Source organism: Bos taurus, chromosome 10 (assembly GCF_002263795.3).
Source record: "Bos taurus isolate L1 Dominette 01449 registration number 42190680 breed Hereford chromosome 10, ARS-UCD2.0, whole genome shotgun sequence".
Lineage (NCBI taxonomy): Eukaryota > Metazoa > Chordata > Mammalia > Artiodactyla > Bovidae > Bos > Bos taurus.
The window spans coordinates 18,575,427-18,600,459 of NC_037337.1; the positions used below are offsets into that span (position 1 = coordinate 18,575,427).

Below are 25,033 nucleotides of genomic sequence, written 5' to 3' on the forward strand. Positions count from 1 at the left end.
CATTCCTTAACCCAAGTTGGAAAGGGAATTAAATCAGAGAAAAAAAAAAAAAAAGATAAATCTGCTATATTCTTGAAATCTGACATGAGTGAATACTTCCAAGAAAAAGAACAAGCTTATCTCCCCTGAGAGAAGTGTTGAAAAGCAAGAAAGACAAGGAAGCAGTCAGAAAGTTCTAATGAAGAATGGCCAAATGTTGATAATTCCTAAAGTTCGGTGATAGGTAGATGAGACTTTATTATACTGCTTTGTTTACTGTTAATGTTAGATGTTTGACATTTTCCATTTTTAAAAAAGTTCTTTTTAAGTAAACTGAGATTCTAAAGTAGAGGAGCCTAGCAGAAGATCAATGTGTGTTAGAGAAAATTTAAATGCTATTTTCAAACTCTCAAGATGATTTAGAGATAAATTCACTTCACCAGTGTTTCTTAGACTTTCCTTTAAGCCTCCAGTACCAAGAAACGTACTGGTACTGGAGTACTTTCTATCAGGAAAGAAATCCTTCCTGACACTAAGAAGGTAGCCCAAAGTTGTTCTATTGCAAGTCCGAATTTCTTTGAAATTTTGTGTTTTATTTTCCAAATGTGATTTTGCTCCCTAGTTAATATCTATTTGATTTCATCTAAAAATCTTTTAAATTATCATCACAGGAAAATGTTTCCTAGCTATTATAACTAGGAAGCTGTATAACACTTGTAACTCCAAAGACGTAAATGGTTCAGTCTCAGAGAAGTATCACAAGCAAGAATCATAGCTCAACAGTCGAAGTCATTAAACAGAAATTTCTTTCCTTGTGTTTGCTCTCAGAGGATCTTGAAATTGATGGGTATTTATTGCTCAATGTTCTCATACTCTGAAAACAAGGGTTTGGGTTCATTTGTGTCTCCGCAATAAAACTCTTCTATTACATTAGCATCTAGTACATCCTATGTTTCCTGGATTAACTTCTGCCATTATCAATTCACTAGTAAGGATTGAGTTAGTACCATCACCTTGGAACCCTCAGCAAAAACATAGTGTGTATGGGTTAATCAAAAACTCCTAATTTATCTCTCCCCCAATGAAGAATCTGAAAAGAATGTATATGTATATGTATATACATATATATATATGAAACTGAATTGCTTTGCTGTACACTTGAAACCAACACAGCATAGTTTTTTGTTTTTGCGTTCTTCTTTTTTTTTTTGTCTGTACCACGTGCCATGATGAACTTCCCCAACCAGGGATTAAACCCATGCCCCCCATAGTGGAAGCACAGAGTCGTAACCACGGGACCACCAGGGAAGTCCAACAACGTTGTAACTTAACTATACATCAACACATGTGTCTGAAAAAAAAAGACAAAAAGTGGTGGAAATGATATTAGATTGATTGTTTGGAATTTCCCACAAGACCTTGCATCTTTTCATTGGATTCAAGCTTATGCTTGAATCTTAAAAACAAGGTTGTTGAAAAAATAGTAACATCTACATGTATTATACACACACATATGTATCACATTAGTGTAGATCCTGGTTAGGACAGGCAAGGAATAATGTCAGAGACAATCCTATGGTAAAACAAGAAAGGTGGGCCTTGTACAGCAGAAGTGGCCTGAGCTGAAGAGTCTGATTCAACTTTCTGCTCTTGAGGTTAAAAAAAATCTTGGGAGCTTAGACATGGCATTTAAAACAATCAAGACAGTCATTGATTGAGCCTCAAAGAACAGGGCATGTGCTAAGTCACTTCAGTCGTGTCCAACCCTTTGTGACCCTATGGACTGTAGCCCACCAGGCTCTTCACTCCATGGGATCCTCCAGGCAAGAATAGTGAAGTGGGTTGCCAGGCCCTTCTCCAGGGGATCTTCCCGACCCAGGATTGAACCCAGGTCTCATTATGTCTCCTGCACTGCAGGTGGGTTCATAGCTACTAGCGCCACCAGGGTTAAAAGGTTAGAAGCAGGAGGTAACAGCTCCTGAACAGGACCTTCAAGATGAGAGGGGGACACTGGCTTTATTCAACAATATCTACTGAGTGTTCTTTTGGCACATACAGAATCAGACAGAGCTCCTCTCCTGTGAAAAAAATCACAGAAATTTTTTAAATCACAGATACAAATTACAGATATTTTCCATACTTGACTGAAGACGAGGGGGCTGTGTGAGATGGTTGAAGGCAGAGTCAAATCACACAAGACATTGATTGTCAGTCAGGGCTTTAGGCGTGGAAATTCAGAGGCAGGGAAGGGACAGGAGGAAGGGGGATTTTAGGAAGATTAACGGAGGGTAGCTTGCCAGGAGATCCATGTTCAGACCTCTGTCGTGGTCCAAAGGCGAAAAAGAGAACTTGAACGCCTAAGGGAGTAGGCAGGAAGGGAAAGCGAGAGAGGAGGGCAGGGAAAAACCGGAGACGATTGCCAAAACTTGAATCTGAGTAAGGGAAAGCGAGAGAGAAGGGCAGGGAAAAACCGGAGACCATTGCCAAAACTTGAATCTGAGTAATGGGAGGACAGTTCTTTCTTAAAAGGAGGAGGGGTTAGGAAAGCAAGCTCATTTAGAGTGAGAAAGATATCAGGTTTATCTCTAAATGAACTGACCTATAATGAGACTCATTAGCTTAAGCTGGACTACTGGAATGCCGTCTAATGCAGCAGTCCCCAACCTTTTTGGCACCAGGGAACGGTTTCATAGAAGAGAGTATTTCCATTGACAAGGGTCGGGGCAGGTGGTCTGGGGATGATTCGGGCACATTTATTGTACACTTTGTTTCTATTATTGTTATATCAGCTCCACCTCTGATCATCAGGCATTTGATCCTGGAGGTTGGGGATCCCTGTTTTAAAGGGCAAACAGGTCCCCCCTGCTTGTGGGAAGTAGACAGTTCAGCGTAGACAGGAGAGGTGGCCTCAGGTGGCTGTAGTGACAGAGCTGAGGGCTGCCTGTGAGGCATGGTGAGCACTCCAGGAACTGTGGTGTTCATGAACTTGAGGGTTTCCTATTCAGCAGCCCCTTCCCACCTCATCTCCAAGGCCTCTCACTCTGCAGACATTCCCCCTCTACTCCAGCCCCCAGGACCCCATGACACCTCTAAGCGCACCAGACTGTCCCCCACTCCTCCACGCTCAGGCCTTTTCTGGCTTCTGCCTTTGTCCATGTCCTCTGTCGCCCATCCTCTGCTTAGTGAACTGCTTCTCATCTTGCAAGTTCCTACTCAGACTCCAAGCCCTCCATGGTCCTCGGCACCCCATGGAAATTTTACTAGCCTCTTTACACACATCATATTAGCAGGTGCCCAAGCTCTGAAGATTGTGGGCTGTGTCTCACCTTTACAGCCCCTCAGTACTTCTTTGCTCAGTTTATCACCTCATTTATACCATGCTTGCATGCTAAGTCCTTCAGACATCGCCAGCTCTTTGTGACCCCCTGGACTCTAGCCTGCCAAGCTCCTCTGTCCATAGGATTCTCCACGCAAGAATACTGGAGTGGGTTGCCATGCCCTCCTCCAGGGGATCTTCCGAACCCAGGAATCAAACCTGCATCTCTTATGTCTCCTGCATTGGCAGATGGGTTCTTTACCACTAGCGCCATTTGGGAAGCCCCACTTAAACCGTAGATGAGATCTATTTCATACAACATTATTTGGGGCTTAAAAACACACAGATTTTCTTTATAGTTAGTAAGCATTCAGAGGAAATTTGGAGTCAAAATACATCAAAATTTAATATTATAAAGAATGAGAATTAGGTATACTTAGCCATAATTTAGCAATTAAAATAAAAGCAGACTTGGCAGTTCCCTTTATTCAAACCCCTCACAACCTGTAATTGTACAGTGCCAAAGAAACCCAACTTTCTTTCTCTGATACTCTGATTTTCAGTCCAAATCATTACATCATGTTGTAGAAAATCACACAGTTTCAATTCTTTCCAGCTCAAAGTTCAATTCTTTTCAACGCAGATATGAGCTAAAAGATATCACTGTGTGATATGTGTGTGTATTTGTTTAACAGAAACCGTAATCTGGACATTTTATCAGGTTGGACCTGGATCTACCCAAAGAAACATGTTGCTTTTTTGTTTGTTTAAAAAAACAAAACAGAATTTTTAGGCATCATTGCATGTGTTTACCATTTTGACCAGAAGAAATGGAGAACAGTTTTTGAGATTGGTTGGAATTCTTCAACAGGAACATCTAGATAAAAGCAGGATTTATGGAGTTTCCAAGTTTCTTATCTGAACTCCAAGGTTAAAATAAGATAGATCAGAACAATACAGCTCATAATTTACTTCTATTCAATAAGCATTTGTTGAGTGCCAAGCAAGAGCTAAGCAGTGGAGCCAACAAGTATATGTCACAGTATCTGCCTTGAAAGTACTCACCTTCTAGCAAGGAAAGCATGTTTATATACATATAGATCAGGGAAGTAAACTTAGTAATAGAAACCAGCAAAAACATATATTTATGCATAGGTGTTACTTCTTTCAAAGTTGCATCAAAGTTGCACTCTGAACCTTCTTCATACTCCGATCCTAAAACTTCTTTTGTACCACTTTTGGTCTTTGGCAGTTCTGTAGGAGCATCACAGTGACAGAATATTTTCAGCAGGGTAGAAGGAATGTTGGCTCATAATCAATGGAAATTTACTTCTCACAGTTCTGGAGGCTGGAAGTCAAGATCAAGGAGTCAGCATGGTCATGCTCTGGGGAAGGATCTCTTCCAGGAGGAAGATTTCTCACTGTGTCCTCACATTGCAGAAGGACAAGAAACCAATCTCTGGGGCCTCTTTTATAAGGGTACACACACCCTTTTATGAGGACTCTGCCCTCATCACCTAGTCTCCTCTCAAATTCCCCACCTTCTCATATATCACCTTTATGTGCTCAGTTGCTAAGTCACGTCCAACTCTGTGCAATCCCTGGACTGTAGCCCACCAGGCTCCTCTGTCCATGGGATCCTCCAGGCAAGAATATTGGAGTGGGTTGCCATTCCCTTCTCCAGGGGATCTTCCCAACCCAAGAATCAAGCTCACATCTCCTTCATTGCCAGGCAGAATCTTAGCACTGAGCCACCAATATATCACCTTGTTGTTCAGTCACTCATTCATGTCCGACTCTTTGTGACCCCATGGACTGCAGCATGCTAGGCTTCCCTGTCCATCACCATCTCCCAGAGCTCGATCAAACTCATGTCCATCAAGTCGGTGATACCATCCAACTATCTCATCCTCTGTCATCCCCTTTTCCTCCTGCCTTCAGTCTTTCCCAGCATGAGGATCTTTTCTAATGAGTCAGCTCTTCACATCAGGTGGCCAAAGTATTGGAGCTTTAGCTTCAGCATCTGTCCTTCCGATGTATATTCAGGAGTCCTTCTGATGCATATTCAGGATTGATTTCCTTTAGAATTGACTGGTTTGATCTCTTTGCAGTCCAAAGGACTCTCAAGAGTCTTCTCCAACACCACAGTTCAGAAGAATCAATCTTCTCAGCCTCCTTTATGGTCCAACTCTCACATCCATACATGACTACTGGAAAAACCATAGCTTTGACTAGACAGACCTTTGTGGGCAAAGTAATATCTCTGCTTTTTAATATACTGACTAGGTTTGTCATAGCTTTTCTTCCAAGGAGCAAGTGTCTTTTAATTTCATGGCTGCAGTCACCATCTGCAGTGATTTTGGAGCCCAGGAAAATAAAGTCTGTCACTGTTTCCATTGTTTTCCCATCTATTTGCCATGAAATGATGGGACTGGATGCCATGATCTTTGTTTTTTGAATGTATATCACCTTAGTGGTAAGGATTTGAATATATGAATTTGATGGGGGAGGACACAAATATTCAAACCATAACAGGGATTAATCTATCAAAATATGTATAAGATCTATTGGTATATGAGGAAAATTATGAAACTCTGGTGAACAAAATCAAAAAAGAACTAAAACTGAGGAGATGCTCCATGTTCATGAGTATTAGAACTCAATATTGTCAAGTAATGTTTTACGTGATCTGTGCACATGGTCTCCCTGCAGCATGTTTATACCTATCAGAAGATGTTCAAAGCCCATCAGAGAATACTGGGGCTTCGTCTGAACTTCTTGTTCGATTATACATGCTGTTTCTCCTCCATCACATCATGTATTTGTAGACATTATCGCCTAAAATTAATTCGAAGTTTTACAAGAGTAACTGGGGAGCAACACACTTGTGGTTCAGGGTGCAGAAAACAGTGGCACCTACCTCTGCTTTAGAAATTCCATTATCTAATCCAGTCCTGGCTGTACATTAACATCAACAGGGAGCTTGTAGATCTCTCACTGCCCAGGCTACATCCCAACCAGTTAAATCCAAATCACTGGGGAGATGTAACCCAGGCGTGAGTGTTTGGGAGAGAAGTCAACTTGTGGGGTTTTTTCAAGTTTTTCTGTGGAAATAATTTGAATTCATAAAATATTGCAGAAGTTGCTCAGTGTTATATGGCAGCCTGGATAGTGGGGGGGATAATGGATATATATATGTGAGGTTGAGTCCCTTTGCTGTTTACCTGAAACTATCACAACATTGTTAATTGGCTATATGCCAGTTCAAAATAAAAAGTTTAATTTTAAAAGATGTTGCAGAAGTTAAAATACTACAACGAACTCTTGTATTTCCTTATTTAGAATCACTTCTATTTTTTCCTCTGAACCATTTGAGGGTAGGTTAAGTGCATCGTGGCCTTTTACCCCAAAACATCCCACTCTCAGAGAGTATTTAGTGTGTGTTCGTGCTAAGTCTCTTCAGTCGTGTCCGACTGTGTGACCCTATGGGTCGTAGCCCACCAGGTTCCTCTCCATGGGATTCTCCAGGCAAGAATACTGGAGTAGGTGGCTGTGTCCTCCTCCAGAGGATCTTCCCAACCCAGGTATTGAACCCATGCCTTTTACATCTACCTGCATTGGCAGGCGGGTTCTTTACCACTAGCCCCACATGGGAAGCCTGAGCATTTACTAAAAATAGGTAAATACTTAGTAAACACTCACTCTCTTATGTAAGCACTGGCGAGCCAGCAACTTCACACATTTACGCTGTCACTAAACTCACAAGTATTTAATTTAACGTCCTACTCCAGATTTGTCAGTTGATCTCATAATGTTGTTACAGTACTTTTCTTCCTCTGGTTCAGGAGCCAGTCTAAGTTAGGTGATACAATTCGTTGACATTTCTCTCTCTCCTCAATTAATCTGTAATGTTTCCACAGACTTCGTCTTTTCTCATATTGACACTTTTTAAAAATACAGTTGTTGCTGTTGTTATTCAGTTACTCAATCGAGTCCGGTTCTTTGTGACCCAATGAACTGCAGCACACCAGGCTTCCCTGTCCTTCACTTCCCTGTCCTGAAATTTGCTCAAACTCATGTTCATTGAGTCATGATGGTGATGCCATCCAACCGTCTAATCCTCTGTCCTCCCCTTCTCCTCCCACCTTCGATCTTTCCCAGCATCAGGGTCTTTTCCAATGAGTCAGTTCTTCGCATCAAGTGGCCAAAGTATTGAAGCTTCAGCTTGAGCATCAGTCCTCCACTTTACAAAAATAAAGCATTCCTTGCTGTCTGCTGTTGCTTGTGAGTAGATGAAAGTTATGCCTGCTCAGCTGAGCATGGGGTTGGGCATGGTGTTTCCTCTGCAAGATCCGCATCAGGAGACCCACACAGTGTCCACCTTTTCTCACTGGTGCTGCTCATTTTGATCACCTAGGAGAGTGCTGCCCAGTTTCTTCACTGGATAATTATCTTTCTCTTTCTCCCTTGCAACTAATAAGCAGTCTGAGGGGCTGACAAGACCACTGGAATATTTTGCTCCATATCAGAATTTCCCCCATGGTTCAATGTGGATTGATGATTTTTGGCTGATACAATATTTACCTTGATGAACAAACTGCAAATGATTTTCCAACTCCATCACTCTCTCCATATTTACCAGTCAGCTCTTGAAATCCTCCCTTCTCCTCTGTGTATTTATTTATCTAGATATTATTGGTATGAACTCATGAATTTCCTTTTTTTCCAGTAATTTATTTATTCATTACCATATTTATTTGGGTGCTCAAACAGTCTCAGGTGTCTCTAGTAGGAAGCCCTTCAAGGTGACTCCTGTATCCTTATAACAGGTCCCCAGTTTTGTGAACACTTCCTTACTTCCAGGCTTATCTTGTACCTACCCTGCCCTATCCCTGGTACTAGTCTTTTCTCCAAAAAAAGACACCTTTTCATGGAGAGCGGTATAAGAGAACAAGATTAAGTTTGCAAGGTATGCTTATTGCTAGTGAGTTGTCTCCACTTCTTAGCCCTCTTAGCAGACAGAGCTAGGAAATACACGCTTGTGTGTATATACATGCAGGCTTCCCTGGAGGCTCAGTGGTAAGTAATCCACCTGTCAAGGCAGGAGACACAGGTTCAAATCCCTGGGTCGGAAAGATCCCCTGGAGAAGGAAATGGCAACCCACTCTAGTATTCTTACCTGGGAAATCCCATGGACAGAGGAGCCTGGTGGACTACAGTCCATGGGGTCACAAAGAGTCAGCCACAACTTAGCAACTAAACAACAACAACAACAATATATATTCATACATGTAATAAAAATACACATGCATGCATATATATTTTTGTGCATATGTACATACACCAATATATACATTATTTCAAAATCATTAATTCATGCTTTTATCTCAAATTAATTTTTTAATTAATTTTTATTGGAGTATAGTTGCCTTACAATACTGTGTTAGCCTCTGCTGTATACCAAAGTGAATCAGCCACACCTACACAAATACCCCTTTTTCACACTTTTATCTCAAATTTAAATCCATCCCCACAAGGTTCTATGCTGCCTTCCCCCATTCCATATTTATATGTCTCCTTTCCACAGTGAGATCCCTGGCTCCCAACAATATTTCGTCCAGCCATCTTGGAAAAATGTTTGATAGTGCCTATTGCAACTAAGCATGCATATACCTATAATCCAGCAATTCTACTTCTGGGTATATTCCCAACAGAGATAAGGACTTATGTCCACCGAAAGCATAATGTTTGCAGCAGCTTTATGCATAAGAGCCAAAAACTGGAACTTCACCAAAAGTCAATCAATAATAGAAAAGCACATTGTGGCATATTTATACAATAATAAATTGCTGTGAAAAAGAATGAAACTCCCGATAAAAGCAACAAAGTGGATGAATCTCATGGACATCAAGTTAAGTAAAAGATCTTCAATGTAAAAGAGGATGTATGATATTATTCCATTTATGTGAAATTCAAAACCAGGGAAAATAGGACTCTAGAAAGCAGAGTAGTGGCAACCGCTAAGATTTGTGAGGATGGGATAATGATTCTGAGGGGGCAGGAAGGAGCCTTCTGCAGGAGCTGGGATGTTGTGCATCTTTATCCAGGTAGCAGTAACACAGGCACAATACAAAGACAAAAAAGTCATCAAGCTATAATTTAAATATTTTACTATATGCAAGTTACATCCTATTTTTTTAATTTAATATAGCTATAAATTGAGTTGCCAATGCAATTAACTCAACTGAGATGATTTAATCAGACCAATTCCACATGTGTTTAGGAAATGACAACTGCATCAGAATTTAATCATGTACCTGGCAACTACTGCTTTTCTGGTGTAATACACATCCCGTGTCAGTAATGGGAAAAATTGTACATGCAAGGATCTAACAGTACAGTTTCATTTTACAGGGTTTTCTCAGTGTCTTGATTTAATTTTTTGTTGAGTTGAATTGGACTGTGTTATACACACCCCAAGGGTTAGTCACAATCCAAACCTTTAATGGTTTACTCTTTGTGTGTAAAGTCACTTGATAATAGGCATCCTCTAGGGTTAATGGCACCCCACTCCAGTACTCTTGCCTGGAAAATCCCATGGATGGAGGACCCTGGAAGGCTGCAGTCCATGAGGTCGCTAGGAGTCAGACACGACTGAGCGACTTCACTTTGACTTTTCACTTTCATGCATTGGAGAAGGAAATGGCAACCCACTCCACTATTCTTGCCTAGAGAATCCCAGAGACGGGGGAGCCTGGTGGGTTGCTGTCTCTGGGGTCGCACAGAGTTGGACAAGACTGAAGCGACTTGGCAGCAGCAGCAGCAGCAGGGTTGATTACTGGTAACTTGAAATTCATGGAAAAAGTCAGCTCCTAGAATCCTAAATGCTCGAAGGAGGGCATTGTGACAAGAGCTTCAGTAGTAGGGTGGAATGAACATAGGTTTCAACCCCCAGACTGGCCCTTTTGCTACCCTTCTCTCAGTGTCAGCTCTGTCGCCCAGGCAAAGCCGATATATAAGACGTGAAACCGTTCCTCCTTTGATGAAGACATCTTCTCTTTTGATCTGGACTGAAAAATAAGAGATGAGGGTGGGAAGGTATACTGCAGTGCTTCTCCAACTTTGAGTGCACTGCAGCCACCAGGACAGCTTGCTTAACGTGAGTGCTGGGCCCCACCCAAATTTCTGATTCAGCCAGCCTGAGCCAACACATCTACCAGCTTCCAGGGGATGCTAATGCTGCTGGCCCAAGGACCACACTCTGAGAATTACTGCCACAATTGCAATGAATGTGGAAGTAGAGCATCAACGTTCAAATCCTGAACTTAACCTAATAGTCTGCGACCATGAGCAAGCAACTTAATCTCTCTGAACCTATTTTCTCATTTGTATGATACAGACAGTATGTGTCCTGCTTGCCCTATAGGATTGGCATTCATATTTTGTGAGTTCATTTGTGTTTTGAAAACAATAAATCATTAGACCAAAGGTTCTTCACATTTTTGTGCTTTGGACTCCCTTGGCAGTCTGTGGATACCATCTCAGAATACTGTTTTTAAATCTATAAAATAAGATACAGAGGAAAAAATGGAAACCAATTATACTTAATTAAAATTATAAAAATATTTTAGAAGAATAACTTGTAATATACATAGTGATGTGATTCTTTGACATTAAAATAGGTAATGTCATGGAGGGTTTTACATTACTATAATTCCAGAATAGTGATGAGTTTTTAAACAATATTTCAAAATATTTGTAACATCTATAATGTCATATGAATACATGAGTGACTTCTATCAGTGACCAAGTCACAGTATTGCTAATACTATTATGGTCTGTTGCCTATATTTATAATAGAAGGAATGCCAAGTTTCAGTTGGGGGTTAGTGAAAATAAAGATGCGATTGACAGACCCCTCCAAGGTGGTCCTTGTGAAGTGAGTGATTGTGTTCCATTTTCAGGGTATCTAGCTTGGGTAACATATTCTGAGACTCACTTGGGATGGTGCCCGTATGTGGGCTTCTATGGAAGCTCATAGACCAGAAATGGCAGGACCACAGACCTCCAGCTGTATCAGAGCAGCAGTGCCAGTGACGTCCGACCTCTGTACCCTTGAGTTTGTTGTGCTGCTTCCATTATAGCTTCTAAGAATTACTGAAATATTAAGAAGCTTCGAGGAACTTGTTAGTAGGAGGATCACAGTGATCCATCATGGAGCCAGTGTTTGGGTCATCAACAGCGGGCATTAAGATGGTGGGATGAGGTGTATGAGAAGCAGGGCATGGATATATTAATGTACATGAACCTTGGAGAAGGGCACTGTTGATACAAAGAGTTTAGGCCAAATATATATGCCCAGCATTGACCATTTATAGAACAGTCTTATGGACTCTGTGGGAGAGGGAGAGGGTGGGAAGATTTGGGAGAGTGACATTGAAACATGTAGAATATCAGTAAGAAACGAGTTGCCAGTCCATGTTCGATGCGTGATACTGGATGCTTGGGGCTGGTGCACTGGGATGACCCAGAGGGATGGTGTGGGGAGGGAGGAGGGAGGAGGGTTCAGGATGGGGAACACATGTATGCCTGTGGCGGATTCATTTTGATATTTGGCAAAACTAATACAATTATGTAAAGTTTAAAAATAAAATAAAATTTTAAAAAAAATAAATAAAAAAATAAACTGGAATAAAACCCCAATGTCCAACAAGAGTGGAGATTTCCTCTTACTGACATAGTTGTAAGGTTGCCTTTCACACAGACTTTGCCAAATCTTGACCTCAGTGAACACACGCACTAGCAAGAGCCATGAGTCACCTGCACCTTTTTGTGAGTTAGTTCTGGACACCATCAATAGCCCTGGAGCTGCTTACAAGTACAGATATTGTAGATGCAGCTGTTTTCAATGTAAGGCCAGATGGGGGGCTAATTTTGGACCTGTCTCAGAAGCTAACCTCTGGGCATATGGTATTAGGACCATGTTTGCAAAAAATCTGATGTTGCTTTTTTTTTTAAGTGTTTTGCTAGTCTATGGTTTAAAATTCATCTAAACCCTTAGTGAGAATCCATGGACAATAGTTATTTAGTCGTTAAGTTGTGTCTGACTCTTTTGTGACCTAAGGACTATAGCCCACCAATCTCCTCTATCCATGCATTTTCCAGGCAAGAATACTGGAATGGGTTGCCATTTCCTTCTCCAGGGGATCTTGCCAACTCAAGGATCAAACCCAAGTCTCCTGAATTGGCAAGCAGATTCTTTATTGCTGAGTCACCAGGGAAGCCCCATGGATAACAGTAGTAGATGGTAAAAAAGATTCAGGGTCCCAGTGTTTAATTTCCTAGGGGGCTCTTTGCCATACTTCAAATGGTTCTTTAATGGACTTTTTGGTTTCCAGATAATAACCTCTTCTATAACACTGCCATTAACAGCAATAAAATCTTAGCCAGAACCTACCTCAATTCTGAGCTTTTGATGCTCCAAATTGGATTTTAAGGAGAAGCTGTGAAAAGGGAGAAAATATTTTATTTCTGCTTGTACCATGTCCTTTATATTAATTAAAATTTTTTAAGCTTTAAAGAAAGTAATATATGCATGTGGTAAAACAAATTTTAAATGGTAGTAAAAGGATATAAAGTGGGAAATAAATGTCTCCCTTCTCATCTCCCATCCCAACTTAAACCTCCATTCCTTTCCCCAAATGTTAATTGTTTTAGGACTGTCTCGCCCTAAAATGTTTATGTGTGTGCCTACATGTTTTTTAATGTGTATATTTTTATTTTAAAGTGTATAACAAATGAGACCGTACCAAATGGACTGTTTTGTACTTTTGTTTCATTTTAAAATGTATCACAGAGTTCATTTCATACCCGTAGACCTGCCTCATTGTTTTTAGGGCCATGTGGTATTCCATTGCATGGTTATCCAAGATGACAGTTTACTTAAGTAATCCTCTATTTATGCATATTTAGGTTGGTTTTAGTTTTCTCAGTTGAAAACAATCTGCAGAGAATATCCTTATTAAAAAAACACTTTTGTATACTTACAGAAGGATATCCATCAAGTAGTTTCCTAGAAGAATAATTCTCAGGTCAAGAATATGGGCATTTAAACCTATTGTGGAAGGCGGGGGCGTGGAGGGAAAGGGGAGGAGGGGCATTTAGCCTCATATTCTTGACCTGAGAATAGTTAGTAACCAAACTGCCTTCCAAGGTCGGATCAGTTTACACTCCCACCAACAGTGTGGGGATGCAGGGGTAACAGTTGTTGTTTAGTTGCTAAGTTGTATTCAACCCTTTTGTGACCCTATGGACTGTAGCCTGCCAGGCTCCTCTGTCCACGGGATTTTCCAGGCAAGAATACTAGAGTGGATTGCCATTTCCTTCTCCAGGGGATCTTCCTGACCCAGAGATCAAACCTGCATCTCTTGCGTTGGCAGGCGGATTCTTTACCACTGAGTCACCAAGGAAGGTTACTTAGCCATAAAAAGAATGAAATTCTTCCATTTGCAGCAACGTGAATGGACCTAATAGAGAATATTAGGCTTAGTGAAATAAGTCAGACAGAGAAAAACACTATATGATATCACTTATAAGTGGAGTCTAACAAATAATATAAATGAATGCATGTGCAAAACAAACATTGACTCACAGATATAGAAAACAAAAGGGGAAGTGGAAAGGGAGTATATTCTGTGAAAATACTGAATCATTATGCACTAAAACCGGAAAGTAACCTAATGTTGTAAATCAACTATACTTCAGTTAAAAAAGAAATACTGGAAGAGGTCAAGAATGAGTTCAGACCTACACATCTGAGGGATGTTGTCAAATAGGTGATTAGATATACAAGTCTGGGACTAGGGAATTCCCTGGAGGTCCAGCAGTTAGGACTCCACACTCTCACTGCTGAGGGCCTAGGTTTGATCCCTGGTCAGGGAACTAAAATCCCATAAGCTTAGGACCAGAGGATAATACTGAATTGGAGACATAAATATCAAACTCACTGGAATATAGTAATTGAAGCCATGGGCATAGATGCAATTGCCCGTGAAAGGAGTACAACACCCAAATCAGGTCTACTCTGAAGCCTTAAGGAACACTAACATTTAATGGCCAAGTAGAAAAAGATGAGAAAAAATAAAGAACAGATGCAGAGCCCAAGAGCAGGAGGAAAGCCAGTTGAGTGAGTGTCCCAGAAACCAGTGAAAGAAGACTTCAAATAGGATGGAGCAGCCAGTAGTGCCAAATGCTGCCAAGACATCCAATAAGAGGAAGACTGAAAATGCCCATTGGATTTGACAACGTGGAGGTCCTGGTCACATTCATTTGAATTGTTTCAGTGAAATAATGGGAATAAGAGCCAGATTGCAAATGACTGAGAAGTGAATGGGAAATGAGAACAGAGAGACCCTATATGGACCACTCTCAAGAACTATGGTTTTGAGAGAAAATGGCCCAAACCTATTCATCCTCATTCTCAACCCTTGACTCTTCCTTTCCACTCAGTAAGCTGAAGTGATTTTCTAACTTGGTATTCGATGTTCCACAGCTGTGGTCTCCCAGGAGCCATGGCCATGAGCCAGCCAGGGATAGCATCTTTGGCAGGTGGGAGGCACAGGTCACCTCGGCCTTGGGGGTTCTTCCACTCCTGCAAGCAGCTTCTGACTCTGCAGGCCTGGGAAGGCCCATTGTAGAAAACACTGCTGCAACTGGCTTTAAGAAACAAAGAGTCTTTATACTTTAGTGAGATCTGAAAGAGATGGGAATACCAGACCACCTGACTGCCTCTTGAGAAATCTGTATGCAGGTCAGGAAGCAACAGTTAGAACTGGACATGGAACAACAGACTGGTTCCAAATAGGAAAAGGAGTACGTCAAGGCTGTATATTGTCCCTCTGCTTATTTAACTTATACGCAGAGTACATCATGAGAAATGCTGGGCTGGAAAAAGCACAAGCTGGAATCAAGATTGCCAGGAGAAATATCAATAACCTCAGATATGCAGATGACACCACCCTTATGGCAGAAAGTGAAGAGGAACTAAAAAGCCTCTTGATGAAGGTGAAAGAGGAGAGTGAAAAAGTTGGCTTAAAACTCAACATTCAAAAAATGAAGATCATGGCATCTGGTCCTATCACTTCATGGGAAATAGATGGGGAAACAGTGGAAACAGTGTCAGACTTTATTTTGAGGGGTTCCAAAATCACTGCAGATGGTGACTGCAGCCATGAAATTAAAAGACACTTACTTCTTGGAAGGAAAGTTATGACCAACTAGATAGCATATTCAAAAGCAGAGACATTACTTTGCCAACAAAGGTCTGTCTAGTCAAGGTTATGGGTTTTTCCAGTGGTCATGTATGGATGTGAGAGTTGGACTGTGGAGAAAGCTGAGCGCCGAAGAATTGATGCTTTTGAACTGTGGTGTTGGAGAAGACTCTTGAGAGTCCCTTGGACTGCAAGGAGATCCAACCAGTCCATTCTGAAGGAGATCAGCCCTGGGATTTCTTTGGAGGGAATGATGCTGAAGCTGAAACTCCAATACTTTGGCCACCTCATACAAAGAGTTGACTCATTGGAAAAGACTCTGATGCTGGGAGAGATTGGGGGCAGGAGGAGAAGGGGACGACAGAGGATGAGATGGCTGGATGGCATCACTGACTCGATGGACGTGAGTCTGAATGAACTCCGGGAGTTAGTGATGGACAGGGAGGCCTGGCGTGCTCCGATTCATGGGGTCACAAAGAGTCAGACATGACTGAGCGACTGAACTGACTAAAAAATGTCTCTGGTGAAGGAAATGGCAACCCCCTCTCCAGGTATTCTTGCCTGGAGAATCCCATGGACAGAAGAGCCTGGCAGGCTACAGTCCATGGGGTCACAAGAGTCAGACGCAACTTAGTGACTAAACTACCACCACCACTGAAAATTGTAAAGATAATGTCTGGAATCGGCAAAGCAAAACAAGCTAAGGCTGGGTGATGGGATGGGTACATGGAGGCTTATTATACGTTTCTCACTCCTTTTGTTCATGTGTAAAATTTTTCATAATATATTGTAAAACACATTAAGTTTAGTAACTGTAAATTGAAAGTACACAGGACCAGTGCCACCACAGGCCTACTGTTGAGCATGTCACTTAGAGCAAGATCTCCTTTGGGGCTTCCCCTGTGTTTCAGTGTATAAGAATCTGCCTTGCAATGCAGGGCACGTGGATTTGATCCCTGGGCAGGGAACTAAAGATCCCACATTTCACGGGTCAGCTGAGCCACGTGCCACAACAGAAGATCGTGTGTGCCACAGCTAAGACCCAACAGTCAAAAAAGTAAATAAATATTTTTTAAAAAGAAGAATAGGGTCTCCTTTAAATCCAATTTTCCTTTGGCCTGGGGGAGCGGGGTGGTATCCAGGTACCAAATGTGTGAGGGGGGAATATGCGTCCTTTCTTCTCTCAGTAACCACAGAATCTTGCTCCTTGCCCCTCTTCTCCTTTATTACCTCCCTCCTGAGTGTGGACTCCAAGTCAGAGTTCTGTCACCCATCTCTGAACTTGAGCAAGTTCCCCCTCAGACGTGCTCTGAACAATGAAGCTGCACATCTGCTTAGCAGTGTTGTGAAGATCCATTCTGACCGTGTATGTGGGAGTGGTTCACAGCGCCCATCCTTAGAAGGCCACAGAAGTCAGGGGATACACATGAATCTAAGTAGGAGAAAATCATATGACCCTCCTAGCCCATCTTTAGTTTTGCTGCTTTTAGTAGACATACAGGTAGGAAGAACTGTAAGAAAAATTCTATTCAGTAAGAAAAAATAATTCAAGCATGATGCATAATCTATATTCATGAGTCAATGGGTAATAAACTGAGACTTCGCTTCAGTGTTGGGGAGTATTAAGGAGCGGTGGGGAGTAGGGCAGTCAGAGCATGCAGGCCCTAACAGAGGTGGTCCTCCCAGCTCCATGATTGCTCCCAGCTCCATGATTGCTGCCATGACAGAACGTGGAGCCAAGGGTAACATGTCTTCTTGTTTTACAAGAGAAGCTAGAGCTCTAAACCTTTTATGTGAAATCTCCCAATTCTTAAATTTGGGTTCAATTTTTTAAAAATAAAAACACTACAATGGCCAAATTAAGCTCATTTGTGAGCCAAAATCAGCTCATGAGCTGCCAGTGTGCAACCTCTCACCTTTAGATAATGGGATAGAATACAGTTTCTGTTCCCCCTTCCTTTTGTCTTCCACCTCTGAGTTTCTCCTTTCTCGCATGTTCCACGTCCTTCTCTCCTAACCTCTCCCACCCTTCCTTTTTAGATTAAGTCCAAGAGGTAGAAGGGGTTGAAGTCAGTTGAAGGAGTGATGAGGCCCAAAGGGATGTGATCTAGACTCCTCATCCTGCCCCAAGGCCTAGGCCAGTGCCCCGCACATAGTGGTTGAAGCAACAAGCTTGATGAATGAATAAGCCAGCAACCAGGGGTCAGTCAGTTTCTTGCGCACACCTGGGCTCACCTGAGGACTGTCTCATTTTTCTCAACAGCCTTGCGAAGTCGTTCTGGCCGCTCCATCATCAATGGGAACTGGGCAATTGACCGGCCTGGAAAATACGAGGGCGGAGGGACCATGTTCACATACAAGCGTCCAAATGAGATTTCGAGCACTGCTGGAGAGTCCTTTTTGGCCGAAGGTCCCACTAATGAGATCTTGGATGTTTATGTGAGTTTGAACTATTGCCTTTGTGTCTTCTTGCTTCTCAGGCCCACACTTGGAAAAATTAAACAACAAATGTTGCCCCGGCTCAGTAAGATCATTTGAGCGGCGCCTTTTGGGGTGCCCTTACATGCTTGGCGCTCATCTTTGCCACTCACCTCCAAATGTACCAGCTCATAGAAACCATAAACTCTCCCAGATGCCTCAGCGTTTACTGACCCAGTAAAACCAATTTTACTTGTTGAATCAAATCAGAGGCAAAACATATCCTTTATTTCATGAGCACTGGATCTCCTCCAGGCACTTTCCTCCTATGCTAATTTGGCGTGTTTTCTTTTTACGGCAAAAGAAAGCAAATGCCTAAAGCAAGACAAGACCACTCACAGTTCCCAGCCCTCTTCAAATTCGATTAAAGCAAGTGAAGAAACAAGAACTCCAGAGTCCTCCGCATGACACAGTAAAGCTTGGAGTAACAATATAGAGATTTACTAGAAGTTCCCTGCTTCCCAGAAGACAGCACTTTGATTTCTTTTACAAGAAACTAAAAGTATTAAGTTGCCCCAGAGTTAAAAAATGGGCTTTATTTTTATATGAAACCACTAGAATCCAAGCTTCTTAAAAAAGATCAGGAAATAAAAGAGGACCAGAAATAAAATCTCAAAATCAAAGTTTTGATAAAAAGGAATGAGCTCGCCCATCAATATATATTCTCTCACCATCTCCAGAGTCACACTGGTGTACCTGATATTTGCTGAGTGTGAGTTTTATAAATATTACTTGTCCAACTATACAGTTACCTGTTCATTCCCTTTGGGCCTAATGGCTCATGGACTAGAAACAACAAAGGAAGCCTTGTTATAACTCATTCTGAATAGACTGAGTCTATTTTTAATAGACTGTCCAGTGGTTGTTGGACTCTGGGTAAGTTTCAAATGGCATCAGGGGTAAAAACTCAGGTTGTTAAAGGCCCACTGTGGGTGGTCTGGGATGTGGTGGCCAATAATAATTTCATAAACGGGACAAGGTTTGTACTGGCAGAACATTCGCACAGAAGAGTGGGGAAGGATTTCCAGGCTCAGAAGGAGTGTCCGATTGTGTGAAAAGAGAAGTGAGGGAACTAGGACTGGATCGTGGGAACCTGTGGTCATGCCACCATGTCTCTCAGGGATTCTCTGCTCCCCACGTGGTTCCTAGATCTGAGGGCCCCCAGGGTTCTTATGTCTGCCTTCCCCTGGATGATTTATAGACAGGAAGCCCTGTTTCACACGTAGGGAAGGAGTGAGGGCTGATGGCATAAATGAATGGAGCAGATACCCTCATGGACCAAACAGGACCCACCCTTGCAGGAGTGACTCAGAGAACACCTCTAGCTAACAGGACCTCAGAGATCAGCTGTGATTCTAACCTCCTGCCTCTCCAGATGAAGAAATCAGAGGCTATGAGATTGAGGGACTTGCTGCAGGTGACACGGCTGGTCAACAGGAGAACCCCTTTATAAAGCAGTACAGAAACATCAAAACACGACCCTGTCTCCTTGCCTGGCTCGTATTTTCACTTCAGATTCCTGTTCAACTGCTTTATTTAGCCCACCACCCTGCTTCCCACCAGGAAAGCCATGGGTACAAAGGATTTTGTGCTCCGAACCCAATAGGGAGGGAATTAATCTGCCACTGTGTACTGGCTTGTTTTGTATTCTGGGTGACTTCCACGGCCCTATGCAGCTTTTATCATGGGTTTCTGAGAGAATAGGACCCAGGAGACACTTCCCTTATTTGGTACCTGTATTTCTCACCCCACCTCTCTGTGATTCTGGACCTTTCCATGGATGAGAGGGGATGGGACTCAAAGAGTCAATAAGGGAGAAGGTTGGGGCAGACCTTCCTGAGCCAGGCTCACAGGCCAGGCACAGGACTTCAAAGGAACCTAGAAGAGCTCCTGCTGGCACTGCCGGAAGTCTGGCCGTTCCTTCATGACTCTGCCTCACCACCTAGTGTTCAAACGGTGTCTCTGTGGTGTAAACCTAAGTGTCTCTTGGACATTTTGAGATCTGTGCACAAAATCTACGTCATGGAGAAAATGGTGGGGAGCCAACAAAAAGGGTAGCTACCGTTGCTCCCATCTTTCCATTTGGAACTTATAAAATCTTGACCTTCAGCCTAGTTTTCTTCCGAATCTCTCAAAGACTATGTTCCTCATTCTTCAAAAGCAAATAGCAAAAAGCCATCTGAAAATAGCTTTCATTTAGTCTGTCGCTGGCCCACTATTATTATTAGATGTAAATCAATCCACTCATTTATAGTTAATGCCACTTACACCATTGAGCCCAGAGTCAGCCGGAAAGGGATGTGCCTGTGCAGTGACATTGACCTCTGTGTTGTCAGATGATACACCAGCAGCCTAACCCAGGAGTCCATTATGAGTACGTGATCATGGGGAACAACGCCATCAGCCCACAGGTGCCACCTCACAGGAGACCAGGTAAAACTCCTCGTTTTGCTGCCAATCATCCCAGATCATTTCCTTTTAAAGCCCTTTCTCTGTTCTTCTTGTATATCTGTCCTCTGTCTCTTAGTTAACACAGCGCAAATTCATGGGCACATACTTCAGAGTCAATGTATCAGAGGATGCTTCAGCATTCGCCTGAACTTTCTCTGAGAGTGTTTCGTGCACTTGATTTAAACGTGAAGTGAACAGAACTTCCCTGGTGGTAGGTAGATAAGAATCCACCTGCCACTGCAGTCTGATCCCTGATCCAGGAAGATCCCACATGTCACGGAGCAACGGAGCCCATGCACCACAACTGCTGAGCCTGTGCTGTAAAGCCCAGGAACCACAACAAGAGAAGCTATCGCATTGGGAAGCCCGCACGCTGCAGCTGGAGAGGAGCCCGCACAGCGACAAAGACCGAGTGCAGCCAAAAATAAAATTAATTAAATTTTTTTAAAACTGAAAAAACCCCAAAGTGAACGTTCTCAGCCTGCCTTTCAGTTCAACATCTTGAGTTGTCTTATGTATTAGTTTCCTATTGCTGCTGCAACAAGTGACCTCAAACTGAGGAGCATAAAACAATGGCAAATTTACTATCCTATAGTTCTGGAGGTCAAAAGTCCAAAATGGGTTTTGCTGGGCAGAAATCAAGGTGTTGGTGAGCTATGCATTCTCTGCAAGCTCTGAGAAAGAATTGATCTCCTTGCCTTTTTCAAATTCAAGAGGCCACTTTCATTCCTTGGTTCGTGGCCCCCTCTTCCATCTTCAGAGCCAGCCAAGTAACACCTTTAGATCTCTCTGCCTCTGACCGTCTTCTGCCGTCACATCTCCTTCTCTGACTCTCACCCTCCTGCCTCTTTCTTATTAAGGACCCTTCTGGTTACATTGAGCTTGGCCAGATAAATCTTTCCACCTAAAAACCCAGGATAGCTTAATTATATCTGCAAAATCCCTTTTGCCACATTAAACAAACACATCCCAGTTCCAGGGATTAGGACCCAGACACCTTCAGAGGGCCATTGTTCTATCTACCACATGGCTTTTCTCTTGGTCCCCTTCTGCTTCCACTGATACAGCTTTGACCTATAAGAAAAGCATCATGGGTTTGCATCTAACAATTGACCTCTTCCCTGTGGGCTCTGCTGAGAGACAGAGCTGGGAGCTCTGCTTGGCTGCTGCTGGATGTGTCACAGCCCCTGGCTGATACTTCTTCACCAAATGGTGATGGAGCCTGCCACCCAAATGGAGACTGTCTTTTCTATCTTTCAAACAGAAAGGTCTGCAGAAATATTCATAATAATTGCTCACACAGACTGAGTCCTCATTATGTGCTAGACACTGCTGAGCCCTTCATATAGACTAACTCATCAATTCTCACAAGTATACTCAGAGGAAGGAACTATTATTAGCCCCATTTTAAGAGTAAGGAAATAGAAGCTTAGAGAGACTTACATCCTGGACCTCAGGCCAGCCTGGGTCACTAGACCTGTGCTTGTTATACTGCCTAGAGGTGATCTGGTCCAACATCTGTCCTAGCAAGTGAGGGGACAGACATGAGACCCCATCCATCCATCCTTCCCTGGGCTGCTGATTGGATAACCAGGTTGTCTGTCCCAGATGGAGGAGGCATCAGCTGGGCTTCCTGGAGACAAGAGCCTGGTGTTTGCCTGGCATGTGGGGTACGTGTGTTGTCCAAACTCCAAGTCAGCACACTCAGCCTGAAAGAATTTTTAAGCCATTTCCAGGAGCAATATACAGCCTGAGAAACCAAGTTCAGATGGCAAAATATTGAGATTACTGATACTGACTTATAGGGGCAATTGGATAGACTCTTTGAAATCATATAGAATGATGGTGATTGATAGCAAGCCTAATAGGTCTCAGTTAATGGGTAGCATGTGGTCCTGGGATCAGCTGCCTGGGACAGAGCAGGCCAGAGGGCTAAGCCATAAAACACTGATGAGGAGAGGCAAGCTGGACCAGGCTTCATCCTCCATATCAACAGAGACAGGAGGTCAGAGCTTGAATTCAACTCGGCCACTTTTTTGCTGTGCTTGTTCATGCAAGAGAGTAACTTCTCTGAACACATTCACAATCCACAGAATAGAAAGGAAGAAAATGTACATTCAAAGGCTTTATTTTGGAGGGGAAAGGTATTGAATGAATTAGATGTCCATCCTAGCACAGCACCTAGGGCATATAAGACACATAAAAGATCTTAAAAGGTTTTATCTGATAACATTTGGACAGTCTTATTTATACCAATATAACTGGTCTTGATTCTATTAGTTTAATTTGCCTATAGTATTTCAAACCATGAAGTATTCTGTCAACTAAATAAGAAAGTGCTGATGAAAGAGGAGAGAAAGCTCTAAGTTTTAACTGCATTTTATAGTAACCCTAGAATTTGCCTCCTTATTTGATATTAAACTAATGAATGCTTGAACACTATTCAATCAAAATAGAAATATGTAAAGTAAAATGCAACTGCGCCACAATTGCCAAAACTTGAAAGCAACCAAGATGTCTTTCAGTAAGTGAATTTGGATAAAAGGACTGTGACACACCCAGACAATGGAATATTATCCAGTGCTAAAAAGAAATGAGCTATCAAGCCAGGAAAAGACATGTACGAACCTTAGCTGCACATTACTAAGTGAAAAAAGCCAATCTGAAAAGTCTGCGTACTATATGGTTCCAAGTATGTATGACTGTCTGCAAAAGATGTAACTACGGAGACAGTAAACAGATCAGTGGTGTCCAGGGATTACAAGGGAGGGAGGGATGAATAGGCAGAGCACAGAGGATTTTAGGGCAGCAAAACTATTCTGTGTGATACTGCAAATGTTGACAGATGTCACACATTTGTCAAAGCCCACAAAATGTAAAACACCAAGAGTGAACCCTAATGTAATCTGTGGACTTCGGATACGTCGAGTGTAGTTTCATCAGTTTTAACAAATGTACCACTCTGATGTGGGATGTTGATGGGGGAGGCCGTGCATGTGTGGGGGCAGGAGAAAGAAGGGAACTCTGCGCTTCCTACTCAGTTTTGCTGTAAACCTAAAACTGCTTGCCATGCTGTGCCTAGTCACCATGTCCAACTCTTTGCAACCCTATGGACTGCAGCGTGCCAGGCTCCTCTGTCCATGGGATTCTCCAGGCAAGAATAGTGGAGTGGGTTGCCATGCCTTCCTCCAGGGATCTTCCCGACCCAGGGACTGAATTCGTCTCCTACGTCTCCTGCATTGGCAGGCGGGTTCTATATGTGTACGATGCGTGTGTACTCAGTCCTGTCCAACTCTTTGCAACCCCATGGACTGTAGCCTGCCAGGCTGCTCTGTCCATTCTTCCCAACCCAGGGATCGAACCCGTGTCTTCCTAGGTTAGGAAGATCCCCTGGAGGAGGGCATGGCAACTATAGGTATATATATATATATAGGTATATACCTATATATGCAATTCCCTGGTGGCTCAGATGGTAAAGCGTCTGCCCGCAATGCGGGAGACCCAGGTTCAATCCCTTGGTTGGGAAGATCCCCTAGAGAAGGAAATGGCAACCCACTCCAGTACTCTTGCCTAGAAAATTCCATGGATGGAGGAGCCTGGTGGGCTACAGTCCATGGGGTCACGAAGAGTCGGACACAACTCAATGACTTCATGATATACCTATATGTGTGTGTATATACACACACACACATATATAAATTCTATTTATTAAAAAAAAAAAAAAAAGTAGTATTCCAAACCTCATACCTCGCCCAGCTTCCCAGAGGCAATCTCTCTTAACAATTTGGAAAGACTCTGTCCAGCCCTCTCTGTGCATGTACAAACGTGTTCAAGCCGATTTGAATCTTTGTCTATAATCTAAGTATACCAGGAACATCACATGCCAGTCTTTTCTATAAGTTAACATAAAACTAGCCTGAATTTGAAACTTCCTTGAAACTGGTAGAAAATTCCATCCTAATCAATCTGGAGGCTCCCCCCTACATGCCAGATATGAGGAAAGTTTCCTGCCTGGCAGGTCTGTGGTGCCCAGGAAACACAAGACCTCAGACGCCTACTTCTCCATCTCTCTCTCTCTTAGAATGTGCTCTCCACTTTTTCCTCCTCCTTCCCCTGGGCCAGCTCCTCTGGGACCTGCTATCCTTACTGGGAGCTCAGGTTTTTTGCTATGGGAAAGAAGAGCTGTTGACTTCTAGTAGCTTTTGCCTTCTCTCCTACAAAATTCTCAGGCAAGAAAATCCAAGAATTTAGCCACTTGGACTAGGAGAGGAGGAGGAGGAACAGAGATAAAGAACAAAACACAAGTTAATCTCTCAAAAAGTGTCCTGCCACGTCTGCGTATGTGTATGTGTATACAAACTGAATTCTGTCATGCTTTTTTCTTTCACCAAACAGCCTGTCAGTCATGACGTGTATTTGCTTCATTCTTTTCTTAAAAATTACATAGTATTTCATTCATGGCTGTAGTATAATTTCTTTTAACTAGTACCACTGGGTCAGGAAGATTCCCTGGAGGATAGCCTGGCAACTCACTCCAGAT

General features: G+C 42.6%; 1 protein-coding gene across 4 annotated transcripts in view; it reads left to right on the forward strand.

Annotated features, from left to right (window-relative positions):
• THSD4 (thrombospondin type 1 domain containing 4) overlaps positions 1 to 25,033 on the forward strand; it is a 677,746-nt gene that overhangs the window by 624,331 nt on the left and 28,382 nt on the right. For all 4 annotated transcript variants that reach the window (XM_059890602.1, XM_059890601.1, XM_059890603.1 and 1 more), the window contains 2 exons: positions 17,828 to 18,003; positions 20,379 to 20,475. In XM_059890602.1, the coding sequence (XP_059746585.1) occupies positions 17,828 to 18,003; positions 20,379 to 20,475 (273 nt within the window). The remainder of the gene's footprint in view (positions 1 to 17,827; positions 18,004 to 20,378; positions 20,476 to 25,033) is intronic.